We start from the raw sequence: 22,690 nt of genomic DNA, 5'->3' as shown, positions 1-22,690 counted from the left end.
TCTTATGCTGGTTGACCCCTGTGTCTTTTTAATAAAAATGTTTAGCCCACACATTACTTCCACCTAGAAATTAAACCTCAAAACAGCTGACAAGGGGCATTCTTAAGACAGCTTTAGCAAGAAAAACATGTTATATGCCAGCTCAACTATGTGCTTGTTTGCTTAAAATTAAAGTATCATATTAACGCAACTAAACTAAGCTTACTTCAATCACTTCAACAACATTAGTTCACATTACCCCCCCCCCCCACAGATGCTAATTTTTTTTTTTTTTTTTTTTTTTATTTGAAGCAAGCCTGCCCTTTAACCTACACATCAATCTCACTCTATATATACACAGATACATATATTGGTTCAGATATACAGACATCGGTTCAGATTTCACAGGGCAAGAGCCGGGGCCAGTGTGAAAGATTGTTACTTGAGGAGTGGCCTCAGGGGATTGGATAGGATAGGAAAGGAAAGAGGTTCCCAACCGGCAGGAGCCTTCTTGGCCAGAGGAGAGAGAGTGGCCTCGAAGACAGGCTGTTCAGCAGCTTCGGGAACCAAAAAACCAAGATAGATTGGCTGTGGATGCGCAGAGTCCACAGGTGTTGGTTCACAACCCGCTGAAAATGCGGCTAAAATAAGTCTAAAATCAGGGTAAGACCAAATGGTTGCTATCTGCTGATAAGATGGTGGTGGCTTTAGTGCAGTATGCTTTATGGTACTCGTAGAACATAGTACACCCGTATCTAACAGAGCTCCACTAATGTCACGTAACTTGAGTGCAACATGGATATCTTTACCTTCAATTATTTGAAGGTAAAGATACCTGAGCGTCGTCTATCTGACTATCTATGCAGACATTTTGCATATTCTTTATATATTTATTAAAAATATATATTGAATACATATTTTAGGACAGTTAAGCATGTATATAAGTAAGTTAACATAGGTCCACGAGACGCGCCTGCTGTTGATTTAAATGTCACGAAATCAGCGAGTTTACTCTCTCCAGTTGTGAAAACGCAGCGTCAGGAAGCTGGAAGATTGCAGTACTGTGGCACAGAGCTCACAGGGCCTCATGAACTGCCTGGTTACCACAGCAACTTAACACTCCCAGTAGTCACTAATGAGGGCGTTGCCGTGGTAACCATGGCCTGTGAGGCACCAGTGGAACTTTGCAGCGCAGCAGTGTCGTTGGAGTTTATGCTTTTTTTTTCAGCAATGGTTTGTTTTTTAAAGTGATGTTATGCGAGTAGGCTTCACGTAATACGTCACAAAGCACGAAACTAGAACGATAACAAAGCTGGGGTTCCTGCATTGAACTGGGAATTGAAACTAAATTAATGTCCTTACCCGTTATGATTTTTTGTGTTGGCTGCTGAACGTGACTAGTAGCAGTGAATTGCTAAACCAAGAACACACATGAAGAACAGATGATTGGCAGATCTACTGCGGAGGCGGGCGTTGAGGGAGCAGGGGCTGCAATAGCTTGTGCAAGGAGACGAGAGAGTAACAGAATTGTGTGATTAATACCTTTACGAAAATAGCTTTCAGAATCTTGTTGATGTATCAGTCTTTAAAGAAAAGTGGAGGGTGGGTGTCAAAAAGACGGCCGGAGTGGGTGGCGTCAGACCAGAGCCAGGAAATAAACAACAAGAGAGATGGAGTTTGGTGGAGCTGAGCGAATGGTCTCGCTCAGCATTTAATAAGGAAACAGACAGTCAGGAAATAAAAAAGTTGCAACAAACAAAAACACCGGTACATGGCACTTTCGCCAAAATAAATAGACAAACAAAACGGACTACACAGACAAACAAGGTGAGCTTTTATTTTTCTTACAATTATCACAATTACCTCCGTCTCCAATCCCGTTCTCCACTCACCGAGCACACAACCTATAACAGAAAATACACACAGGGGCGGACACTTTGCCCCAGTGGGGTACCTGCTTGTAGTTGTTTGCAGGTGGAGGAAAAGACAAACAAAGCTTTGCAATATGTTAAGGGCAAGGCGATTGCTACAGGCCTGAATGTTGATGCAACTTTGAACGGTTCAGATATTACATGGTTCAGGTAATATATATATATATATATATATATATATATATATATATATATATATATATATATATATATATAGATATATAGATATATAGATATAGATATAGATATATATATATATAATCAGACCCAAGGATCCACTGTTAGTTTTTTTTCAATAAATGGTACTTTCTTGACATTAAGTCGTATGTGAGTTGAAAGATGTGTCACTAAATTACTGCATTTACTTTTTGGCGCAAGATATCCCTTTAAATCAGGGGTAGGTAAACTTGGTTCTTCCAATCCATCCCACTGCAGGACTATCCTGCACTGGGACAGATTGGAAGAGCCATGCTTGCAAATAATGTCTTTCTCGCCGCTGTTAGGCAGTAGCACAAATCTGTTACGAATACCTCCTCTTACTACCCCGGATAACAAAGGGCAAATGAAAAAAAAAAAAACAGCACTCTCACCTGATACTGCTGCATGTCTTGGGAGAAAGGGTCTGCGTGATTTAAAGGCAGACTCATTTGTACTGTATCATGATGAAAATGGGCAGTAATATTTTTACGTTAAAATGTAATGAATAAATAAACAATTAATGAATTACAAGAAGTGTAACGAATCAAATACAGAAAAACTACACTTTCAATGGCATTGAATCATTATAGTGCTGGTAAAACTATCATTTTAACAATTAAAAAAATTAGACCTATTTATTTTTTTTAAATGCAGTGGTGCTATAGCTGCCTATATACAATAGATACTGATTTTCAGTGTATATAAGAATTATAGAGTGCTCTGTCATGATTTCACCTTTTGGGAAAATATCTTTTCTATTTCTCTAGACAGGAAGCAGTCCACACAAATGTATAGTATAGTTTATGTATATACATGTATATGTATAGGATTTTTTCGGTTGAAAGGTACTCTGAACAAAGTGTGACTTGGGTTTCTCCAATCTTTTTTTTTTTTTTTTTTTTTTCACTACATGCCTTTTTGTTTTTCAAAAGGCATGCTTATTTTTTGGACTGCTTATTTTTTACTATACAGTTGTTATCCCTTTTTTGGAACAAGCTGTTCCTACAATAAGAAGACTTTGAGAACTGGGCACTTTGCCATTACCCTGTATAATAATACCACGCTTCCAGTAGATCCAACATACACTTGGTCCCCTCCATGCTTTGATAGCACTATGTAACACAATTTTTGTTCCTGGGTAGTAAGTGTTATTTCCTAATTGCTTATGCCTCAAAAGTATAGAAAATGGTTATTATTCCCCACAAACTTTGCTTTTGTGACCAGGACAGTGATATTTCAAAATATCACTATTTCCAATGGGAAAATGGGCAAATGTGTGTCTTTTCGTTCACATAAAGTCAGAAAAAAACAACATATGAATCCAAATTAACATGTATTTATACGAAAGTAATACAAAAATGACTGCAAAAGATTTAGAAGTGAGTAGTTTTTCGAGATTTACGATTATACTGTAAATATTACTGTCCTGGTCACAAAAGCAAAGTTTGTGGGGAATAATAGCCATTTTCTATACTTTTGAGGCATAAGCAATTAGGAAATAACACTTACTACCCAGGAACAAAAAAAAATTAAAAATTTGTTACACGGTGTAGTTGGTTCTGTGGAGAACTGGAATAAGATATACTTCAGAAGAAGGACAATTCTCTCTTGCTTTATTCAAGAAATCCACTGTTATATTAACATTTGACAGCAATGATCCATTGAATATCAAAAGTTACTCTGACAAACAAACACTGACGTAGAAACAGAATATTAGCTTTGTTGTTTATTAAAGAATTACTCTGACTAGTTTTCATATACACTTATATTTCTAACCCTAACACCAATCCTTGTATTTTAAAATATATATGCCTCTAAGAAATTACTTACTGTACCTAATTAACAAAACATTTAACAATGAGACAGAAACAGAGAAACAGAATACCTGAAAGGCATGTAAAGTGCAAGGTCAGCTGGTACGGTTGGGGCTGCTCACAGAACATTCCAGTCCAGCCCTGGTAGCACAGGCAAATGAACCTCTGTTTACTGGTTGAGATGTCTACATTGCTGAGGTGTCCGATTGTAGAAAGTTTGGGGCCTTTCTTATGTGGTGGGAAAATTACATCTAATGCAATTTATGTATTAACCTTTGAGCTGTCTGTACATGGGTTTGCTTAGCCTGTGTGACTTAAAAAGAGATTATATTAATGTAATAAGGAGTTTGTTTAAAAGGAGTTTAAAGTTTGTTCAAAATAAGTCTAGACATATCTCTCTCTCTCTCACACTTTTTGCCTGCATCCTGTTATTTCTAAGCTAGGACAGGAATATCCAAATTTAGTCATGTTTTTCTTCTCTTTCTGTAACCGCAAGAAGTCTACGTGACAATGGTATCAGAACTGCTTGCTAGAACCATGATAAGTAACAATATAGTAGTTGTATTTGATTATGCTTATGTGATATTTGTATGTGTTTATGCTTTTATTATATTTGTATTTGATTATGCTTTTATTTGATATTTGTATTTGTTTATGCTCCAGTTTGTTTATGCTGTTATGACTTCTTCTCGTCTGCTGAAAAGCAGGTGGCTCATACGCCAGTTGGAAAGATACTGATTATGGGCTGAAACCATTGGCAACCTCAAACCGCATCCGTGACATTTCAAAGAAATGTCACTGTTTTAATAGAATAAGATGCTAGCAGGTGCTTTCCGTGACTCTTCATAAGAAATATCACTAACCCTCTTTTGTTTCAGGGGGGGTTTGTAATTAGAATAAGCTGTTATGATTGGTCTCATCTTAATCTTCCAAATTGTTGCTATCTGCTAATATTAAATTAAGCTTCTGTGATTGGCTTGCAATAACTATAGGTTACAAGGTATATATTATGCATACAAGCTCTGCGGAGCTCAGAACTTTGCTCGGTTTCCTGACACCTGTGTGTGTTGAGATTGTTCTCAGGTTTGCAAACTTTAACTATTAAACTTAATTGCTCAAATTTGTAGTCTTGCTGAATCTCTGCCCTGCAGGAAGCTGAGAAATAAAACTTCCGTCACACTTACCAGAGTGGTTTCTTATTTTAAAATGCCTGGTGTTTTAAGTGTAGGTAGGCACCAGAGTCCAGGCTTTTCTGGATAAATTTGCCAATATTCTTAAAGCGGCCTTGGCTGCCAATGTCACTTTTATAATGTAGAGCCCCAGGGGTCCATCAGTATGCTTCTTTACCACTAGACAGTTACTCTGTAATGGAAAGAAAAGTTTCTTAGTATGTGTTGTTTCAATATCTCTATATAATCCTGTTCAGTCAGAGACAAAATAATATACATCAAGATAATTGCAGTCATGTTAATTGTAGGCATTGCATGCAGGTCTTTCTCAATTGCTGTCTTCACAATAATGGCCAAGTTTGGTAAATTCTCCACTAAATATATATGGGTGTTGTTTTTCTGCAATCACTTATAAACAGGAGACACGTAAACATGAATTTTAAGTAGCTTGACAAATACAGTATATACAAATCTATGCAATATATTCAAATAACAGATGCTATGATCACCAAAATATGAAGATTCACAGCCTTAAAAGTAAAACTATATACTATACCTTAGATCGTCCATATTCTGAAGACACACAAAGCTGCACTCTCGCCAGTAGTATGGACTAAGTCTATCTAAAGTAAAACAGTAAATATCTTTTAGGTTCATGAACTATTAATTAGTATTTAGTATTAAGTATTAAAATACATTTTACATATGATTTAATGAGATGTGATTCAGGATCACTTTATTTATTAATCTGCAGGTCCAGGTCAAGGTAAGGGTATTCTACACTGACCATTCCTGTGACACAAAGTGTTGTCAGAGATATTGCTTAGCCTTAGACTAAATAGGAGAATATGGGAAGGATAAGGGTTGTCTCTTTTAGCAATAGTCTAAGAGGAGTTTACTGAAAATCAACAGCTATTTTGTTAATCAAAACAGACTTTAAATAATTTAAACAATATTTAATTCAGTCAGGTGTTTAATCTTTGTTTATGGTGCCCAATGTATCTTGATGAACTGCCTTATTAATATTGTAAAGCTTGAACCACTTTGATCTGTAATTCCCTTAACTCCAAGACTTCCTTTTGACAATGGTGATAAAATAGGCTAACCTGTGTACTGTAGCTTTCGATTGTATTTGCAAGATGAACATGTACCTTGGATTTCTAAACTAAAATGCCATGAAGCCTATAACTTTTTAGAAAAAAAAACCCAGCATTTTAATTCAGACATGACAGATATAAGATTTTGAAAGTCATACTTACCTCAGATAAAACCTGAAATGTATAGGCATAAAATTGTTTTGAGCAAACGAAGACTGGCAGCATGAAGTAATTCCTTGCAACAGACACAATTCTCATGGCTTCTTTGTTACTTTAATGGACAACTTTACAGTGTTGGAAGTTGATTTCAGTTCATAATCCAGGAATATAGAAGGGTTGAGGGCAGTGCTTCCTTTCCAGTTCCGAAGCAAGTGGTCAATGCGTACATGCTCAATATTTGGACATTCACCTGTATAGTTGTGTGGGTGCTGTTTGTATTCATAGTTGTGACAATCTGGGAAGAGATAGAAACCTCAAAGCCCATTATTCCTCTGACTCTCTGCTAATAAAATCGTTTCATTCGTAAAATTGTGAATTTTCAAACTCTTTAGCTTCTTTCTCAAATTTTCTATTTGGCCAATGTGTTTTTTGTTTTTTTTTTAAATGTAGTCGTCGCCAATTTTTTTTTTTTTACCCCGGTTTTCTCTCCAATTTAGAATTCCCAATTATTATCTGTATCCTCGGCTCACTGTTCGCAACCCCCCACCCCTGCTGACTCGGGAAACGGCGGCTGGAGCACGCGTCCTCCGAAACGTAGTCCTGTCAATCCGTCAGGCTTCACACTGCGGATCCACAGTGATGCCACCAGACCTATTGTGTTGGAGGACAACACAGATCTGGCGGCTCCACTGTAGAATCACAGGTCTCTGATGCACGGTGAGTCGTGGATTCCCCTGCTGACCTAAGCCCTCCCTACCTGGGTAGCGCTCGGCCAGTTGTGCGCCACCCACTAGGAACTCCCGGTCACGGTCAGCTGTGACATAGTCTGGATTCAAACTTGCAATCTCCAAGTTATGGGGCACATCCTGCACTCCGCGCAGAGCACCTTTACTGCATGCACCACTCGGGAGCCTTCCCTGAAGATATCTTTTGATCCCCAATTCCTAAACCACTGAGGTCTCCAGTCGATAACCCCCAAGCCTTTGAAGTCCTTAAATTGTATGAATTTGTCAATGTCAGTCCTGGTCTTGTTCAGGTGCTGAGGGCGAAGTGAGTGTGATAAAATATTGTAACATTGGGTCCACTCAGGGTTTCATTTGAGTTTGCCAAAAACACTAAGGTCCAGATCAACTTTAAAACAGAGTCTGCATGACTTAGTGGGAGTATTGCAGACCACAATGCATTTTGTGTTGTAGCAATGGTGCCCTAGCTTGTTTAAATTGTTGGCAAGAGACATCCCAAATCAAAAACATAAATGCCAGCCAGCCCATCACAATTGTATTTCTAACAGCACTCATGACATATATGTTCACAAGCACCATGTAGTCTTCCTTCAAAACAAAACAAAGAAATCAAATGTTTATTGAAATAATAATAAAAACAGCAATTGCAAGCATCTCATTTTGGAATCTACTGTACATTGCCTTGCTTTTTTTCAAATCCAGCAGCAGAATGACTGGGGGAACGCACTGTCCCACATTATGCTGCATTGCTAAGATGATGTCAAGCTTTTTTTAAGGAAAGTATTTCCCCAAAAATCGGCTGTTTAATTAAGGTTTAAGAATACTTTCTGCTCCATGTTTTGTACTTCTAATATAAACAGATTACTTTATTAAACTACATGGAGTGCTATGCTTACTTCATTCTTGTGGATAGAAAAGAATACACAAGCCCCAGCAGTACTCTGTCAACATTAATAGTGCATCTTCTATATACACAACTGTATCAGTATGATTTAAATGAAAACATAGGCAAAATATGTAACACTATAGAAAGACGTGCTGATAATCCATTCTTCTTTGCATCACTAATCCCATTCATTGTTGGGTAATTGTTGTCTTTTTTCCCCATTTTAACAGAGGCGCATTAATGTTGGTTGGTTCATCTCAGTGAGAGTTCAACCCCCTTGAGGTTAGTTACAAAAAAAGTCATATTCATGCCAAGTGTAATAACTGTTCAATTGTGGTTATGTAGCTGAGACTAGGAAATTTACCATCAGAAAATCCAAACATTTGTGCAACATAAACTTTTGCTTTTACCTACGGATATTGAAACATAAAAATTAGCAATGAAACTGTTCTTTGTTGCTAAGAACCGTTTATAGTACTATGTACAGCAAACAAGATAAAATAAAATTAAAAGATTAGTTAGGGTATAGCCAGTGCCGCCCACAGAAATTTTCGGACCCAGGACAAGTTTTTAAGTCAGCCCCCCACATTCATTTTTCCTCTCCGCTGTAAAAGAAAATTGTCTGGTCCAGGCCCCTCGGAATGCCCGGGCCCAGGATAAAATTCCTTGTTGGTCATAGTTGGGGTTAGGGTTAGGGATAGGGTTAGGGATAGGGTTAGGGTTAGGGATAGGGCAAAAGATGTAAAGATAGCTTATATCCCAAAGTATGTTATTGGTTGCTATACACTGCTCTGCAAAAAGTATATTTATAGTAGCCTTGAAACACTGCTTTTATAGCTCACTCAAAACCCTGACTTCAATATCTTGATATCACAGAATAGACAATCGCCTGCTCTATAAATATGCAAAATATTTCAATCATTACTTAACATTTAACTAAAACAAAAACAGTGGAATGCACTGCACAATAAAACTGGTATGCTTGTTAATAGTTTAGTTTGTCAGAAATAAAACTGTACACCATATTTTACACATCTGTGTTTGATTGAAATAAATGGTTTGGTTGGGAAAAATTAGTAGTACACTTAGATACACTGAAAGACTAGATTTGTATAGGATTAGGAGACTAGATTCTCACAACCTAGACTCGTATCTTGTAAAGCGCTTTGTGATGGTGGTCCACTATGAAAGGCGCTATATAATAAATAGAAAGATTATTATTATTCATATGGATTCAATTAATATAGCCTTTAATGTAATTAGGATAAATGTGGTCTTTGGCAATAGAAAAGCTTACCATTATAAATGCACTATTCCAGCATAATCTGGTAATATATTAAAAAGACAATCAAGACTGTTGGTTTAGATTTAAGAGCACACAAATGCTGTTAGCCACATTAATATCAAAGCTAGAATTTTTCTGGGGGAAAAAAAAACATATTTCTTTACATGACTGAGAAAAGAACCATAATGCAAACAAATTGTTATATTTAAAAAAGGAGGCACCAGTTTAATTTGTCTGAAGTGAGAACCAGAGATTGAAGACAAAGGTATGTTTTCAATCAGTTTTAATTACTTTTTTTCCCACTTATGCTAGAATATATGTGTGCTGTTTTTTAACAGGCACCAGGGAAACATGTTTTATTATTATTATTAGTATTATTATTATTATTATTATTATTATTATTATTATTATTGTTTCTATTTCTTTATTTTCCAAATGTGGATTTTAAATAATGCTTTTGAGATCTGCTCTATTTTGAGCTGTTCATAACATTTTTTTTTTTTTATAAAGGCAACAGTACAATTACCAGTAATTACTGAAAAGATCATGAACAATGTAAAAGTAGCTTTCTGCAAAGCATTGCACATTCAAGAGAAGCTGATCATTTGAACAATTAAATGGTAAAACTATTCAAGCTTGGGGTATTCTGTGTGGTAAGCCACAGACCTTTGACGTTGCATTTTTACAGATTAAATTGGTAAATTGCTTCAAAATGTTAAAATTATGTGGTTTTAAAAGGAAAGAAAATATAAAATATCCCACAAAGCCCCTTCTCTTGGCCTTATTTGAAATGAAAATCTGACATGAGAATCTTTAAAGCAGCAATCATTTCTACACTGCAGTCTATTTTTGGTTGCACCACTTTTTACACAGAAAGGTATTTATTACTAAAAAAGAAAGATTGTGTTTTATCTGTGTATTGTGTAACGTATGAAGCTCACGTATACATAAAAGAATGACATAAAACCAAGACTGGGGCAACAGAGTCCTTTAGTTATACTAGATTTAGTTAGATTTATGAGGACATCACATGACTTTTGTTATCCTACTTCTGCAATGTTTAGCAATTTATGCTAACCCCATTACTTCATTGTTTTTACATCCCAGTCTGTATGCACTGCTTGACTGTCTTTTGTGGCTTCTTTGTACTAAAGCACAATGAATATGAATATGTGTGTTGGTGGGTTTATTATACTAAGAACAAATGCGTACTATTCCCTGAATTGGCAATCTGACAGGAGTCATTGTGGCTCCATGTTTGACGATTTTGTTCAGATTAACGAATGAAAAAACATACTTTTTATATGTTTTGTTTAGTTTGTTCATGTGAAATAATAATTAATAAATTGTATATGAATCCTTAATGCACTATTCTTGGTCCAGATGGCAGCCTTTCAAACCCACAGCATCTGTAATACTGTTTATACACGACCAATTAAGTTTTCAAGTATCACTATATGGTACACAAAATGAAGTCCAGACTACTAACAGATACGGGCTGCATGGGGGAGTAAATTAGTTGTATTTGTAACAAAATAATGCATACATGTTAATAACAGTTGCCTCAATATAAAATATGGTTATCGCTATAGTTAGTTTAAAAAAGGCACATCAAATCTGATGAATTGCCTTCATCTTAAAACATATCCAGGAGCAGTAGCTTTAGATACTAGATTGCCTGCGGGTGCTTCACATTTTTCTATTGATTATTATAGAGTGAGTGATTATGATTGTTACAAAGATATTATTGTAGGAAAGGATACCAGTGGAGGTGGAAATTCTAGGAATCTACAAGACATGTTAAAAGGATAAACTATTAGCAGAACAATCTAACTTTGGAAAATGCTGGTACACAGAATGAACTAGCATACTGTTGGAGACACTCAGTCCTGTTGTTATGCTGTGATACTAAAAATAAAAAATAAACTGAATAAATTTATTTTGAATACCTTTCTGGGTAAACTGTTGAATTGGTATGGGCTAGTGCATGCCGGGTAGTTGCTGCAGTAAGATAAACTAATTTTGTGAATAATTAATGCAATTTAAAAAGTAATTACCAGAACAGAAAGTCTGTCACTAAGTGTAGAAATGGATAAGGTTGTATTTAACACAACTAGATCACAAATCTTGTTAGGATAGCTAATCTTTTTTTATTATTCTCTTCTTTTTTTTTTTTGAGAAACACATTTTTCAGTGAGGTTAAATCCAAATTTTTATCATTAAAAGTGGAATTTACCAGAAGTGGGGCTCGAACCCACGCGGACATACGTCCATTGGATCTTAAGTCCAACGCCTTCACCACTCGGCCATCCTGGTCCTGTTCACTGGAAACGAAACGAATGCTGCTGATCCATGCGGTACAGAATGCAGCTCGGTGCACCGCAAAAAAAAAAAAAAAAATAATAATTTCAGCGGACCTGTCTTGAATGAAGGCACATGATATCCGTTGGGGTTTCCTTGCGCAGGTTCGAATCCTGTCGACTACGAGAACGTTTTACTTGTCTTCACATTAAAGGTCTGGTCAGCTTAAATGCCTCAATTATTACTTGCTGTGAGATAGAGAGAGAGGGGTGTTGTAATGGCATGATATAAACTCTACCAGTCTTTTTTCTCAGAAACATGTTCTATATTGGACTGTAGTTTATCCTCAGTGTATACCTTGAAGGGCACTGAACCAGCAGTCTCGTATCTGATTTGATTGCTTCACTGAATGACCCAGTAAAGCATTTGTTACTTTACTGCCGCGTGTTTTGGGTTTTCTGAACTGTGTCTTCTCTTGCTTGCTGTGGAGCAGATGAGGATATTCAGTGCTTGTGTTTGAGTAAAGGCTTGAGCCAAACGTAGGATATTCTAAAGCACATTGTTATATTCAGTCTGTGTAACTGTAATGATGCCGCTGTGTGTGTGTAAACTGAAACAACAGATGCAGATGGGATGAATTCCCCATTGACATGAATGAGTGGATTCAGACTAGTGGGTTTTTGTAAGGGCTGAGACTTCACTTCTCACACTGTGAGTCTCTGAATTCATTACCCATTCAATACATTTAGTTGTGTAACCTGCTCTGTCACTCCACTGGGTAGTTATTCATATAATAAAAAGCATTTCATTCAAAGAGCTTTAGTTTTCTAACGCCTCTCGGGTTTTTCTACTGGAATGGAACGCATTTTAAAGGCTGAGTTATAGGGGTGCACTGGGTCCGTCTTGCAGGTAAACACTGGCTCCGTTCACGATGCTTTTTAGCCGCCTGCACAGCGGACGGGTCTGCGCCTGACGGCACCGGTCTGATCAAGCCGGTCTGCATGTTTGCTCAGTCGACTGTGCTGGGAAACCCCACAAAGCTGAGCGAGTGCCGTCTGCGCAGACGACCGTTCACGTCAGGCGCAGACCCGTCTGCTATGCAGGCTGCGAAAGGCACCGTGAACGCAGCCGGTATTTCCCACCGTACACATTTAAATCACCCCAGTAATGTTCTGCGCAGGACTTGATATCACAATAGCGGAAAGCAGCGATTGGAGCAGAAACTAAAATCCAAGGTGTTTTGTTTTTGTTTTGCTTTTCCGGAGTGTGAAGTGAAACTGAATCAATTGCATGAAACGCTGCAATTTATTGTAGTGTTTCGCTTGAGCTGAAAGTTCATTTTTGGTGTAAACATTGTACTGCAAATGTGTAAATGTGTGAATACGTATAGTTCAAATGAATAGCAGTGCTTAATATTTGTATATTTATAATAATAATCAATATGCTTTATTGTGGCAGAGCAAGGAAACTGATGTCGCTATCAAATTTTCTGGCACCAATCGCATAGCATGCTCTTACTCTCCCAGTCAAACTGGGTTTGAATCAACTGTGTAGAAATGGATAAGGTTGTATTTAACACAACTAGATCACAAATCTTGTTAGGATAGCTAATCTTTTTTTATTATTCTCTTCTTTTTTTTTTTTTGAGAAACACATTTTTCAGTGAGGTTAAATCCAGTTCTGTAAATATGCATCACTGATTTGCATAAAAATATCTTGGCAAGAACACATAATTAGTACAATTTTCAATGATTTGTATCTCGACAAACAGTCCATTGTTTATAATGAACCCATAATTATACAAAAACTCTGAAGCTACTGGTGGCATAATCCTGCCGTTGCTTTATAAAAATGTGGGCAAGAGCCGAGCTTTAGGGAATTTGCTAACAAATTAAGCTTACAAATTAGTGAAAATTGTGTTTTAATCGCGCAATAACCAGTCTGCCGCTAAACTGTGTTTTTTTTTACATTTGAATACAGCAGTACTTACATGACAAAACATGTTGGTAAAGCCCATTACCATAGAAGCAAGATTGGAGCTCTGCTCCTTTCATTTCTCATTTTAAACTGAATACATATAATACATTTTCATTTGGTGTGAAAATCACCTAATTGTTTGCTAAACAACAAAACATAAACTCTAACTGTAATAGCAGCACAATAAACCCGACAGACTAACACATTAACCCTATCTGCTGCTATGAATTCCCCTTTTCCACCTGCACACCCTGAGCCGTGAGGGCTCAGGGCTAGGGTCGGTTTTCCACTACCAAGATACCCGACCCGTATCGTGAAACTCCAGCCTCGCAATGTATCTGAATCTGGCTCGGGATCGAAGCTGACTGTGGCGGGATCATTGCATTTCGTCAAGACGCTCAAGCATCATTCCAAGAAAAAGTGACAACCCCAGGACCACAACCCTTAAATGTTTTCCTAACTCCAGATGTTTACACTGTGGGACACATAGCAACACACATTTGACTAAAATACAAAATAAAATAACTCTATAATGTACATATAGTGAAGCAAAAATATAACTTTCTGTGAATTAACCATGCATAAAGCACCATGTAATCAACGTTATCTGCCACCGTACAAATTGTCTGCCAAAAAAAAAAAGGTTCTGCGCTGTCGTGGAACTTTTCAGGAAAGCAGCTTGCGAAAAGAGCCAACTGCACCAGGTGTTCAGAGATATAAAGCTTTATTAGGAGCGCAAACGAGAACAGCTCAACACATCAGTGTTAGGAAGCCCGAGCAGTGTTCTGCCATACAGAGTTAGCATACAGTTAAAGTACCTTTACAGAGAGACAGGGTAGTTTGAGGATCAACCAATAAGCTGGAGCCAGCTCAGTTGGGGCAACAACAATAGCAGGGGACAAGTATTTATGAGGTAACACAATAAAGATCAACAGATAAGCTGGAGCCAGCTCAGTCGGGGTAATTAACAGTAAGCTGGAGCCAGCTCAGTTGTCACACCATCACAGTTTGGTTTTCAGTGACATGTACCTGCAGTTCAATATATTTCATAAACTCAAATTGTTTTAAAACATATAACTCGGTGAATAATGGTAGTACAGTGTAGCAGCAAACAGGTACAGGAATGGTTCTATGCAAATATTCCCCTACATTCAGCTCCTTTATTAATATAATTACAACTCAGATAATTGCAATTGCAAAGGGATTCTTCCACATCTTCGTTATTGCATTCACCTTCCCTTAAGCAAGGGCTTATTAAAAGCGAAATCAGTAGCTCTAGTGCACAGTTTCTTTAGGCAGAGTATACAAACATACATAGCTATTAAATAGGGTACACATCCGTTTCGCAGTGTGAAACATCCATAAATACTTTATTTGTCCTGTTTCCCCGACACCAACAAAGGGTGTTTTTGGAGAAAAAGGCAGTTCGTGGGACAGTGTGACTTAATATTTTGTTTCACAGTGGCCCACCAACCAATTTCTTACACCACTGTACAGGTATACTCAGAGTAGCATTCGAATAACAGTCAGCATGGTTGATAGTACAGCCGGAGGTGCTGCGATCAGTTCCTCATAAACATTCATGGCTGCTCTCCCTGTTCATGGATACATCTTGGCTCTTGTTGTGGAGATCCACCATATTGTTTATACAGCTCTGTTGGGTCATTTCCATGCTGGAGACCGTAACTATAGTCATTGCAGGAGCAAGGGTGTTTGTTGACACTTCTACTGGGTACAAGGGGAATGGTTCCCCTGCTGAGTGTGTCATTAGAGAACAAACATAGCAAGGTTCGGTGATATTCAAAGTGTTCCTGGTAGTGTGGCGCAACAGAGACCACCAGGCATTACTGTATGGTCTACATTGTGTTCAGCACTCCACTGGTGCAGTGTGTTCCTTTTTGCTTTAGTACTGGGAGACTCAAGGAGCAGCAGGGTGAGGAGACACACGCTCAAGAGCATGGTGACTGGTCCCAGGAGAAACTTGAGTGGAGACATCTTGGTCTGGATCGTGCGGCACCTTCCTGCAGTGACTGACGTGGAGTCATGTGGACCACTCAGCTACTTTTATTGCGGTGGGAGTTGTTAGCAATACTTGGAATGGTCCAGTCCAGCGCTGTTGGTGCCAGTACTTCCTCCGAAGGTCCTTGATCACCACCCAATCACCGGGGTGGACGTTGTGTCCAGGTCCTTCTGTTTGGCCGGGCAGGGCAACTCTTATCCTAGAAAAGAGATTCTTAAGCACATCGTTAAGAGCGACACAGTATGCCATGAGCTCATCATCACAGCCTTGGAGCGTTAACTGGTGTCTGGTGTGGGGCAACTGATTAGGCATACACATAATGCGACCAGTCAAAACCTCATGGGGACTCAAACCATGTGCAGCATGAGGGCGTCCCCTCATGTACATCAGAGCCAAAGGTAGTACCGTTCTCCAGGCCAGCCCAGTTTCAGCACACAATTTTGTTAATTTGCTTTTCAAATACTTTTTCTCTTGCTATGGGGTTAGTTCAATGAAATCCATCATTATATGGTCAAATGGCTGATTAGGTTTGGGCTGGGCGGACATGGGAACACCTGTACCCCTTCCCATGTTGTTCTGCATACATATAACACACTTGGAGCAATATTGTTCAGCAAAAGCAGTAAAACCAAAACAAAACCAAAACTGATAAACAAATCTACTACCCCTCCTTTGGACACATGGTCAAGACCGTGTGCCCACTTACACATAAAGGGATTGCAAGATTGGGGTAGTATGGGCTTGCTGTTAGGGCCTAACCACAGACCAGAAGAGGATCGGCTGCCAAGTTGTTTCCATTTATGTTTCTCCTTGTCATTGGTGGAGGCCTGTAAATCAAAGAATATCTTGGAGAGAAAAGGGTTGGTCAGTAACAACAGTAGTAAACAATGAGGCAGCAAGGGTAGTCCCCTGTGTAGCTGCAGCTTTTAGCTGCTGCGTCTGCATGTGCATTACCTAGGGAAACAACATCAGTGGAGTTAGTGTGCGCTGCGCATTTAACTACTGTGACCGTGGTCAGGTTGTTCCAGGCAGGGGCTGCTAGAAAGGGCCTGTTTTAGTGCCATAAAAGCATGCAGACTAGCTTTAGTCCATGTAATGGCATCAGTCATTTTAAGTTGGTTGGTAAGTATCAAGTCATTTAAAGGTTGTGCCTTAGAGGCATAGTTTAATATCCAGTTTCTACAGTAACCAGTCATACCAAGAAAGGTCATCATTTGTTTCTTAGTCACCGGTTGTGGTAAGTCTAATATAGCTTGCACTCTTTCAGACCCCAGTGATTTTCCTGCAGCTGATAGTTTGTGACCCAAATAAGTCACTTCCTGTTTGCACAGCTGTAGCTTGTGCTTACTGGCTTTATGCCCATTAAGTGCAAGAAAACACAACAAAGCCTTAGTATCGATTTTGCTCTCCTCAAAGGATTCAGAGCACAGTAATAAATCATCGACATACTGCACCAGCTTACTTCCAGCGGGGTGTATGAATCCTGCTAAATTTGCCTGCATTGCAGCACTGAATACGGCCGGACTTTCAGTGTACCCTTGTGGACAGACTGTCCATGTCCCTTGTTTTCCTTCAAAGGTGAACGCAAACCATTCCTGTGAATCCTTCTCAATGGGTATACTAAAGAATGCGTTCGCCAGATCAATTACAGTGAACCATTTTGCTAATGGGGGAACGGCAGAGAGACAGGTTATTGGATTAGGGACAATTGGGGTCCGCTGCTGTACGGCATTGTTAATTTCACGGAGGTCCTGTACAAATCGCCACTCTCCATTTGCCTTTTGGACTGGGAGAATGGGAGAATTGCACCGAGCTCCTGTGGCCGGAACGATGGCTCCTTTTAGTACCAGTTCTTCTAACAGTGGTTTTATGCCGTCAATAGCATCCCGTCCCAAGGGGTATTGTTTCCGTTTGGGTCAGTGCGTGCTTTTGGGTGTCACCACCAGAGGTTCGCAATTCTTAATGCGACCAAAATCATTTTTATTGGTCACAGTTGCTGGGGTATGTCTTTCAACCAGGCTGGCTCAGGGTCATGTAACAACATGACGTCCTGTAGTCCAGGCGTGTTTGAAAGCTCCACAGCCACTCAATGGCACGCCCAGGCCCCTCTTTGTAACATCCGGTATGCTTGACCGGACGGAGAGTACTCGCCGGAGATCAGGTTTAATGCCATTTCGTCAAACACAACCACCAGAAATCAAAACAACCAACAAATTTGAGTCACTTCAGAATTTTGATGAGCAGAACCAACAACAAGAGAACGAAAGGAACAACATCCAGGACCCCATTGACAGTGGTGATCAGACAGCAAAAAGAAGGGAGGTCATGATTGTTGGGGACTCCATATTGAGAAACACAGCAAGTTCAATTCGCAGTTTGGACCCCCTTACTACAACAGTGTGCTGCCTTCCGGGAGCCTCGGTCAAGCACATCACTGAGAACGTGGACAGGCTCCTAGAACGAACAGGAGACGACCCGGTAGTAGTCGTCCACATCGGTACAAACAACATTGGAAGAGACAGACCAAAATCCCTGCAAAACAAATTCAGAGAGCTAGGAAGGAAATTAAAAGAGAAAACCAAAACTGTGGTATTTTCTGGTATACTACCGGCACCTTACAAAGGACCATATGGATAGCTGGAAATAATTAATCAAAATGCATGGCTGAAGATGTGGTGCACACGGGAAGGCTTCACCTATCTTGATCATTGGACCACATTCTACAACGAGGACTATCTGTATAGACGGGACGGACTGCACTTAAATAACAAGGGAACTAGTCTACTTGGAGAAAAGATCCTCGAGCAGGTTCAGAAGCATTTAAACTAGAAAGGAAGGGGGGAGAAATCAACAAAAAAACAGAAGGAAGACCGCATCAAAACAAGAACAACAACTCAGGTAAGACAACCATTAAATGTATTTATCTAAATGCTAGAAGTATCAGAAACAAAATTCTAGAACTTGAAGCTACTGCACTAACAAGTAACTATGATGTGATAGGTGTTACAGAAACTTGGTTGCCTGAGAGTGATGGGGACGAATATAATATTTGTGGGTATACACTGTATAGGAAAGACAGGCAGGACAGAAGAGGAGGAGGGGTAGCGCTATACATAAGAAACAGTCTTGAAGTCCAGGTGTTAAACCTGGACAAAGAAAATAAAGCCGAATCAATATGGGTCAGAATAACGGACAAAAATTCAAAGGGCATAATAATAGGAGCATGCTATAGACCGCCAGATTCAGACGGTGAGCAAAATAATCTGTTATACAATGACATTAGAAATGCGTGTAGCAAAGGAGAAGCCATACTAATGGGGGATTTCAACTTCCCCCATATAAAATGGGAAAACCCGGTGGGTAGCACGAAGGATGAAATTGAAATGGTGGAAATGACAAATGACTGCTTCCTAATACAATTTGTCAAGGCACCGACTAGAGGGGAGGCATGCCTTGATTTAGTCTTTTCAAATAACGAAGACAGAATAACTAAAACAGAGGTCAGAGAACCACTGGCAAACTCAGACCACAACATGGTCTCATTTGAAGTGTTTTTTAAAACCCCAAAAGTAATGACTAAAGCTAAGGTTTACAATTTTAGAAAAGCAAACTATGAAGGTATGAAACAGAGACTAACAGAAGTAGACTGGAGTAAAATAGAGAAAACACCCACAGAAGAAGGATGGTTGTTCTTCAAAAATGTAGTACTAGAGGCGCAAAACAATTACATCCCTAAAGTAGACAAATCTAAATGTAAAACTAAATTGCCAAAATGGTTTAATAGATCAATTAAAAAAAATATTCAGCGAAAAAAGGCACTTTATAGAGCATTAAAAAAGGACCAAAAAGAAAGTATGCAGAAAGAGTACACGGAACTGCAAACGCAAGTCAAAAAGGAAGTTAGAAAGGCCAAGAGAGAAATAGAAATGAACATTGCTAAGGGAGCTAAAACCAATTCCAAAATGTTTTTCCAATATTACAACAGCAAGCGAACATTCAAAGAGGAGATTAAATGTTTAAGAGATACAAATGGCAAAATCGTAGATGAAGAAAAAAAAATAGCAAATATATTAAATGATTACTTTTCACAAGTTTTTACAAAGGAAGATACTGACAACATGCCCCACATGTCATCCAGTTCCTATCCAGTTTTAAATAACTTTAGCATAACTGAGGCAGAAGTGTTAAAGGGACTAGGAGCTCTTAAAATAAACAAATCCCCTGGGCCGGATGAGATCCTCCCAGTAGTACTCAAAGAAATGAAAGAAGTAATTTACAAACCGCTAACCAAGATCATGCAGCAGTCTCTTGACACAGGGGTGGTACCGACAGACTGGAAAATTGCAAACGTAATACCGATCCACAAAAAAGGAAACAAAACTGAACCAGGTAACTACAGACCAGTAAGCCTGACTTCTATTATATGCAAACTTATGGAAACTATAATAAGATCCAAAATGGAAAATTACCTATATGGTAACAGGGTCCTGGGAGACAGTCAACATGGTTTTAGGAAAGGGAGATCGTGTCTAACTAACTTGCTTGATTTTTTTGAGGATGCAACATCGATAATGGATAATTGCAAAGCATATGACATGGTTTATTTAGATTTCCAGAAAGCTTTTGACAAAGTCCTGCACAAAAGATTAATTCTCAAACTGAACGCAGTTGGGATTCAAGGAAACACATGTACATGGATTAGGGAGTGGTTAACATGTAGAAAACAGAAAGTACTGATTAGAGGAAAAACCTCAGAATGGAGTGTGGTAACCAGTGGTGTACCACAGGGATCAGTATTAGGTCCTCTGCTATTCCTAATCTACATTAATGATTTAGATTCTGGTATAGTAAGCAAACTTGTTAAATTTGCAGATGACACAAAAGTAGGAGGAGTGGCAAACACTGTTGTAGCAGCAAAGGTCATTCAAAATGATCTAGACAAGATTCAGAACTGGGCAGACACATGGCAAATGACATTTAATAGAGAAAAGTGTAAGGTACTGCACGCAGGAAATAAAAATGTACATTATACATATCATATGGGAGATACTGAAATTGGAGAAGGAATCTATGAAAAAGACATAGGAGTTTTTGTTGACTCAGAAATGTCTTCATCTAGACAATGTGGGGAAGCTATAAAAAAGGCTAACAAGATGCTCGGATACATTGTGAAAAGTGTTGAATTTAAATCAAGGGAAGTAATGTTAAAACTGTACAATGCACTAGTAAGACCTCATCTTGAATATTGTGTGCAGTTCTGGTCACCTCGCTATAAAAAAGATATTGCTGCTCTAGAAAGAGTGAAAAGAAGAGCAACCAGAATTATTCCGGGCTTAAAAGGCATGTCATATGCAGACAGGCTAAAAGAATTGAATCTGTTCAGTCTTGAACAAAGAAGATTATGTGGCGACCTAATTCAAGCATTCAAAATTCTAAAAGGTATTGACAGTGTCGACCCAAGGGACTTTTTCAGCCTGAAAAAAGAAACAAGGACCAGGGGTCACAAATGGAGATTAGACAAAGGGGCATTCAGAACAGAAAATAGGAGGCACTTTTTTACACAGAGAATTGTGAAGGTCTGGAATCAACTCCCCAGTAATGTTGTTGAAGCTGACACCCTGGGATCCTTCAAGAAGCTGCTTGATGAGATTCTGGGATCAATAAGCTACTAACAACCAAACGAGCAAGATGGGCCGAATGGCCTCCTCTCGTTTGTAAACTTTCTTATGTTCTTATGTTCTTATGACAGTCTTTAGTACCTCTGAGTACTGGTCCTGGTCATCTCTCATACCACTGTGATCACTGTAGCACTTTAGCAGTCGGGCATAATAGTCATCCCAACTTTCTTCAAGACCATGTTTGCAATTGTGGATTTTATTCCAGTCTGATTGGAGCGGCCACTTGGTAGTGATCCTGTTACATAGGTCCTGGAACTGTCGCTGGAAGTCTCCATCTGTTGCAAAGTTGATGTTGGTGTTAAATCCTTCGCTAACACTGTGCCAGTCCAGTTGCATTTTTCTACGCAACACCTGTCCGATTTCACCGGCGCCAGGATGGTACATCTGTATTAGTCCCTGCACTTGCTCTTTTGCAACGTCCACAAACTGTCCAGAGTTTTTACGGTTGTCCGGCAAGTCGTACTGTACCATCTTTCTTGTTACAGTCTTCTCACTGTTGGGTTTGGATCAGTTGCTTCTCTTGCGCTGTCTTCGCTTGCGGTGGAGTAGTCAGTTTCCACCACTGTTTCGGGGGGGGGGGAGGAGTGGCGGTGCAGTTGGTACAGTTACCGGAGGTGCGGTCACCCCGGAGTATGGACAGGGAGCGAGTCTCTCTCTGAGCTGTTTCGACTTCCTCTGATCCATCAACAACATAACTTTAGCCTCCCTGTCTGTCTTTCTCTTTTCTTGTTTCTCTTTGTCCCAGTCTATTCTACCCTTTCTCTTTATCTTTTCTTTTTCCTAACATAAGAACATAAGAAAGTTTACAAACGAGAGGAGGCCATTCGGCCCATCTTGCTTGTTTGGTTGCTAGTAGCTTATTGATCCCAGAATCTCATCAAGCAGCTTCTTGAAGGATCCCAGGGTGTCAGCTTCAACAGCATTACTGGGGAGTTGATTCCAGAGCCTCACAATTTTCTGTGTAAAAAAGTGCCTCCTATTTTCTGTTCTGAATGCCCCTTTGTCTAATCTCCATTTGTTACCCCTGGTCCTTGTTTCTTTTTTCAGGTCGAAAAAGTCCCTTGGATCGACATTGTCAATACCTTTTAGAATTTTGAATGCTTGAATTAGGTCGCCGCATAGTCTTCTTTGTTCAAGACTGAACAGATTCAATTCTTTTACCCTGTCTGGATATGACATGCCTTTTAAGCCCGGAATAATTCTGGTGGCTCTTCTTTGCACTCTTTCTAGAGCAGCAATATCTTTTTTATAGCGAGGTGACCAGAACTGCACACATTATTCAAGATGAGGTCTTACTAGTGCATTTTACAGTTTTAACATTACTTCTCTTGATTTAAATTCAACACTTTTCACAATGTATCCGAGCATCTTCTTAGCCTTTTTTATAGCTTTATAGATTTCTTCTCCAATTTCAGTATCTCCCATATGATATTTATAATGTACATTTTTATTT

General features: G+C 39.0%; 1 protein-coding gene and 1 non-coding gene across 2 annotated transcripts; both read right to left on the bottom strand.

The window, feature by feature from the left end:
- Positions 1-5,140: 5,140 nt before the first annotated feature.
- hyal6 (hyaluronoglucosaminidase 6) lies at positions 5,141-21,708 on the bottom strand. The gene is given in 12 exon segments (XM_041256305.1): positions 5,141-5,284; positions 5,648-5,675; positions 5,677-5,714; positions 6,351-6,472; positions 6,475-6,716; positions 6,718-6,793; positions 7,251-7,394; positions 7,397-7,455; positions 7,457-7,531; positions 7,533-7,678; positions 15,632-15,859; positions 21,319-21,708. Coding segments are annotated over 12 exon segments (1,692 nt in total).
- Positions 11,495-11,577, bottom strand: trnal-uaa. Its single transcript has one exon. It is a non-coding gene; the product is annotated as a tRNA-Leu (tRNA).
- Positions 21,709-22,690: the final 982 nt, after the last annotated feature.

This window comes from Polyodon spathula, chromosome 8 (assembly GCF_017654505.1).
Source record: "Polyodon spathula isolate WHYD16114869_AA chromosome 8, ASM1765450v1, whole genome shotgun sequence".
Taxonomy (NCBI): domain Eukaryota; kingdom Metazoa; phylum Chordata; class Actinopteri; order Acipenseriformes; family Polyodontidae; genus Polyodon; species Polyodon spathula.
This window is presented reverse-complemented; position numbering and strand designations above follow the sequence as displayed.